The sequence below is a fragment of the Pseudopodoces humilis genome, chromosome 9 (genome assembly GCF_049639895.1).
Source record: "Pseudopodoces humilis isolate 2021_Gansu_Grassland_sample_001 chromosome 9, ASM4963989v1, whole genome shotgun sequence".
Taxonomy (NCBI): Eukaryota; Metazoa; Chordata; class Aves; order Passeriformes; family Paridae; genus Pseudopodoces; species Pseudopodoces humilis.
The window spans coordinates 26,881,536-26,887,010 of NC_142208.1; the positions used below are offsets into that span (position 1 = coordinate 26,881,536).

Consider the following 5,475-nt stretch of genomic DNA (forward strand, 5'->3'; position numbering starts at 1 on the left):
CTCCTGGGCCTGGCTTATAACACGGTGTGTGGCACAGGGACAAAGATGACAGGCCTTCCTCCCTGAAGGCTTTCCTCTTGCAGAGGAAATCAGTTCATTGGCCCTAGCATTCAGCACGGCAATTGAGAGCAGCCTGAATCTGGAGCACCAAGTGAGCATCACTGGAACCATCTGAAAACGAGGGAAAAGAGGCCGCGAGCGAGAGGATCGGGGCTGGAGACCGTGTGCTCTGAGGGTGAGTGATCTGCCCGCGCTGAGAGCTGGCAGCATCGGGGCTGGGTAGGATATCTGGAGGGTCACTATTGTTCCTTTGCTGTTTCAGAGCTCCCACACTGCTGCTGCAGCCACGGAGGTGGGCGATGCCAGTCCCGGTGCTGCCGAGGAGCGTCTGGGGAGGCTTTCCAGGTTTGGGCACGCTGTGGGGCAGCTGTCGTCCCAGGCCTGCTGCCCCTGGGGGGCTGCCAGGAGCGAGTGTGCTGAGCCTGTGCTGTGGCGTGGGGCCGCCGTGGGTGCCCGCGCAGCGGGGCTGAGCCGGCCTGGGGTCGGCGGGGCTGTCCCACCCCTGGCTGCTCTGCCACCTGTCCTCCCCTCGGCCGTCGGGGGGATGCCGCACCGGGGGGACGCCGCTCGGCCCGGCGGGTGCAGTGAGGCGCCGCGGCCACCAGGTGCCACTGCCCCCCCGCGCTGCCCGGGGCCGCCGCCCGCCCCGCCGGCAGCGCCCGCTCCGCGGGGACCGTCCGTGCTCGGCTCCCTCCATCCCCGCGGGGACCGTCCGTGCTCGGCTCCCTCCATCCCCGCGGGGCCCGTCCGTGCACGGCTCCCTCCATCCCCGCGGGGACCGTCCGTGCACGGAGCCGGCAGCTCAGCCCTCCCTGGCTGACACGCGGGGCCGTGGGGAAAGCGCTGCCCTCGGGGCTCCCAGCAAGCACGGCCGCACCCCCGGCAGCCGGAGTGGAGCCCGTCCGTCCCCCGGCGCAGACGCGGAACGGGGCGGCAGCTTTCACTCCCTCGCAGCCCGGCTTTCTGCACCCCCGGCCGGCCCGCGGAGGCTGCGCAGCGGCCGCACGGTTGTCGCCTCCAGCCGCCCCTCGCACGCCCAACCCCGGGGACAATGGGGCTCGCCCCGCGGGGCCGCTCGTCTCTCTGGGCGGGGCGGAGAGCCGGGCTGGGCGAGACCGTGGGATGGGGACAGCGTGACGGTGGGAGCGGGTGTGTGCGCGGAGGTGCCGGGGAACGAGCGGCTTTGCAAATACAGGCAGTGCGGGCGGGTGCGGTGTGTTCGCGGAGCGGGCGTGAGAGCCGAGCCCGGGAGGTGTGCGGGGGACGCGCGTGTCCGTGCCGGCGCAGCGGTGCGCGACTGGGGCTCTGTGTGTCCGTGTGTGTCTGCCCGTCCATGTGCGTCTCTGTCTGTGTCTGTGTGTGCGTGTGCGCGCACCGGGGGCAGCTCCCCACGTGGGGCTGACGCGGCAGCCCCGGCCCGATCCGGGGCTATAAAGCTGCTCGGCGGCGAGCGAGGCAGAGCAGCCGCGGCCGGCTGCAGCTCCAGCCTCGGCCCCGCTCCGCCCGGCGCGCCGCGCTCGGGGGTCCCGGCGGCAGCGCCCAGCATGCGCCGTGCCCGCCCGCAGCCCCCCGGCCCCCGGCGCGCCGCTCCGCCCCGGCCGGCCGCACAGTAGGACGCGGAGGAGCCGCGCACGGAGCCGGGCGCGGCGCGGGTGGAGCCGGGGCGAAGGGCGGGGGTGTCCGCGCAGCCGGGGTTGATGTTTAACCTGGAGCGCCCGTTCACGGAGAGGGGCCACTTCTTCTCCTCCATGGAGTACCAGCGGCAGCTGGAGGAGGAGGAGGGCTACCCCCCTCCCGGCACCAATGGGACCTTCAACGACAGCGGGGCCGGGCCGGGCTGGGGCACGCCGTACCCTCTGCACACCACCATCACTCTCATCAGCCTGGCCGGCTTGCTCATGCTCTTCACCGTCTTTGGCAACGTCCTGGTCATCATTGCTGTCTTCACCAGCCGGGCGCTCAAAGCCCCCCAGAACCTCTTCCTGGTCTCCTTAGCCTCAGCTGACATCCTGGTGGCCACGCTGGTCATCCCCTTCTCACTGGCAAATGAGGTGATGGGGTACTGGTACTTCGGTAAAGTCTGGTGTGAGATCTACCTGGCCTTGGATGTGCTGTTCTGCACCTCCTCCATCGTGCACCTCTGTGCCATCAGCCTGGACCGGTACTGGTCCATCACACAAGCCATTGAGTACAACCTCAAGCGTACCCCACGACGCATCAAATGCATCATCTTCATCGTCTGGGTCATCTCAGCTGTCATCTCCTTCCCACCACTCATCTCCATTGAGAAGAAGAGCGGGCAGCAGGCTGACCAGGGGGTGGCAGGGTGCAAGATCAATGATGAGAAGTGGTACATCATCTCTTCTAGCATCGGCTCCTTCTTTGCCCCATGCCTCATCATGATCCTGGTCTACATGCGCATCTACCAGATAGCCAAGAGGAGAACAAGGGTCCCGCCGAACAAGCGGGCAGAGCGCCCCGAGAAGAAGCAGAATGGCTTGACTGACAAGGAGGACCTGCCGGCCACAGCACAGCTCAACGGGGAGAAGGCAGCAGGAGGCAGTGGTGGGCAAGAGAGAGAGGTCAATGGCATAGACATGGAGGAGACCTCTTCCTCCGAGCACCAGGAGAACAACCAGTGTAAGAAGTCAGAGAAACCATCGAGAGGAAAGACCAAGACTAAACTGAGCCAAATTAAGCCCGGGGACAGTTTGCCCAGGAAGACAGAGGAGGAGAGGAACACCAAAGGGTCCCGCTGGAGAGGCAGGCAGAACCGGGAGAAGCGCTTCACCTTTGTGCTTGCAGTGGTGATCGGCGTCTTTGTCATCTGCTGGTTCCCCTTCTTCTTCACCTACACGCTGACGGCCGTCTGTGAGAGCTGCTCCGTGCCTGACACCCTCTTCAAATTCTTCTTCTGGTTCGGTTACTGCAATAGCTCCTTGAACCCCGTCATCTATACCATTTTCAACCATGACTTCAGACGGGCCTTCAAAAGGATCCTCTGCAGGATAGAGAGGAAAAGGAGTGTTTGAAGGACCCTTTGCTACCGGCAGGACTAACCAAGACTTTGTAGGAGTGTAAAGTGCATCTCTCGGGCTGTGCTTGCATGGGATGGTTTCTTTCAGCTCGTGAGCAGGAAGCCTTTGAAACCTGAGATGAGCCTGTGGAAGCACCGGGCAGCAGCAGTGAGGAGCAGCAGCAGGCAAGTGGAGGTCCGAGCCATGGCATTCGGCTTGCCAGGGGAGGATGGCCTTTGACTTGCTTGGTTTATTATGTTAGGTTTGTTGGTTTTTTTTTTTCCTTTTGCCAGGATCTCTCAGTGGATATTCTCATGACTACTCAGTTTGACTCTTTAAAGGCAAGCATCATGCAGCTCTGCGAGATGAAAAACAAAGAGGGAGTATGCCACACCAGAGGTGTTGGCTTTTTAATTTTGTTGTGTCTTTTTTCCCCCCTGTTGTATATGTAATGAATTTGGACCCCCTTGTAAAATACAGTATTGTATTCTTGAATTTGAATGTCTTAATTTTTGTAAGGCAAGCAGCTTTGAAACTGTGAATGCTTTAATTATCTTTGATACTTTTAAAGTCTTTCTTTTCCTACTCCCTGCAAAGCCCCTCACTCAAAACCATTGAACAACTAGAGCCATCCCCCCACCTGACATTTTGATAATATTACCAAAATTCCCAAATTCCTGTCTTTTTTTTTGGTTGTTTTTTGTTTTGTTTGGGCTGTAAAGCTTAGGATCACAGACCTCACCAGACTGGCTATTTTTGTTGTTTCTGTTTAATTTCTGTGTTGTCTGTGACACAACACAGCTGAGATGGCAACTGCCATCTCGTTACTCATGAGAGCAGAGCCCGACGGAGCGGTGGCTTTGCTGTGCAGGCAGGGATGTCCCAGGCAACAGAGACTGTCTCCCATGCAACGTGAGCCTTGGGACCCTGCCAAGCTCCCCACGAGTTAATCTTGTTTGATATTATACCACTCTGCAGCACTGAAATGTGTTCGATGCTCACTTGCTTCCTCCACCTCAGCTGTAAATAGGTAACGTTTCAAAGCAAACAGCAGGGCTATCACGTTATCTCATCTGTGCTGATTTGTGGTGGTTTAACTCCTGCAGGATTACCTGCAGAGAGGAAGGGGTTTGTGCACAGTGGCCATTTGTCTTTCTCAATTAAGAAAGAGTTCAGTTTTTAACCTGCCAGTCTCACCTTTCCTAGGAAATAGGGAAGCATCCCTCTTTCAGTCTTATACAAGGCAAAACTCTGAAATGGGAAACTTAACTTCCAGTTTCGCCACTATTTTATAGTGTAATTAAGCTTTTTTTTTTTTTAATTAAAATGTAAATATTGTGAGATTGGAGCAGGAGAGAGAGTTAATACTGCTTTTACACTCTTTCCTGAAATGGCTTTCAGCTCTTTGTGCTAAAAAAAACAAAAACAAAAACAAAAATGGACTGAACAAATCTAACATCCTTGTGCCATGAATAAATTTCTGGAGAACATTTATAGGAAAAACTTTTTATTTATCACAATAAATAAATGAGTCTGCAGGTCTTTTCATGTTAGGAAAACAGCTTTATCAAATGCTGACAAGTCACAGAAATGGTTTGGAGAAAGCAAAGTTTGTATACATTGAATGTATAAATAAATTTGCCTTCCCTGGAGTTGTGTGGTACACAGGAAGAGACTTTAAAAATATGTTTTTACTTTTGGGAAGTGTTTTGTTGATTTTGCTCTCTCTTTTGACTTTCTAATTAACTCCAAGTGTCCCCGGGTGCATCTTGGGACCTGGAGAGCAGTGTTTACATTCACTTGCATTTTCAGAACTGAATCCTCAAGAGGTGAGGAAAGCAAATAAACTGTGCTTTAATGTAAAAAAAAAACCCAACAATCCACAAGCAGAAGTTGCTATAATGGATGATTATTTTTATTAAATAAAAGAGCATTTACAGATCAAGTGTGAAAATCCTCTGAATAATGGTAGCTGTTTTATTTTACTTTACTGTATTTTATTTTCTGAAGTGGTCACCGATCTGCTGGTAGCTTTGGTCTTGCCATTTTTTGAAGAACACACTGGGAAAAGCACTGGTGTTTCCTGAAAGGGATTGTTAGCCCAGGTAGGAACAATGGCTCTGTTCACTGTGCAGTGGCATAATAACAAATGAGTCCTTGCTATTTCTTGGGCATTTCCACCCCCCCTCTTTGTGCCACAAGTAAGGGTGTTCATGTGTTTGTTAAAGAAAAGAACGTAGGGTTTGAGGGTGTGATCTGCAGCCTGGAGTGCAGCCTGCCACTGCTGCTGGGGACGCCTGCCTGGCGTGGCGTTTGCAGCTATTGTGAGGGTTTTTAATAATCACTTTGCAAATTAGAAACAGGCTGGAAGGCAGCATTTTGTGACAGCTGCAGGAGT

At 55.3% G+C, this 5,475-nt stretch overlaps 1 protein-coding gene across 1 annotated transcript; it reads left to right on the forward strand.

The window, feature by feature from the left end:
- Positions 1-1,662: 1,662 nt before the first annotated feature.
- On the forward strand, positions 1,663-5,031 carry ADRA2A (adrenoceptor alpha 2A). The gene has a single exon (XM_014250130.2). The coding sequence runs from the start codon at positions 1,758-1,760 to the stop codon at positions 3,090-3,092; it is 1,335 nt and encodes a 444-aa protein (XP_014105605.1). The 5' UTR covers positions 1,663-1,757; the 3' UTR covers positions 3,093-5,031.
- The last annotated feature ends 444 nt before the right edge of the window (positions 5,032-5,475 follow it).

Bases quoted from the DNA above. Each gene is read 5' to 3' on its own strand.
- ADRA2A (XM_014250130.2), top strand. From the start codon at position 1,758: ATGTTTAACCTGGAGCGCCCGTTCACGGAGAGGGGCCACTTCTTCTCC.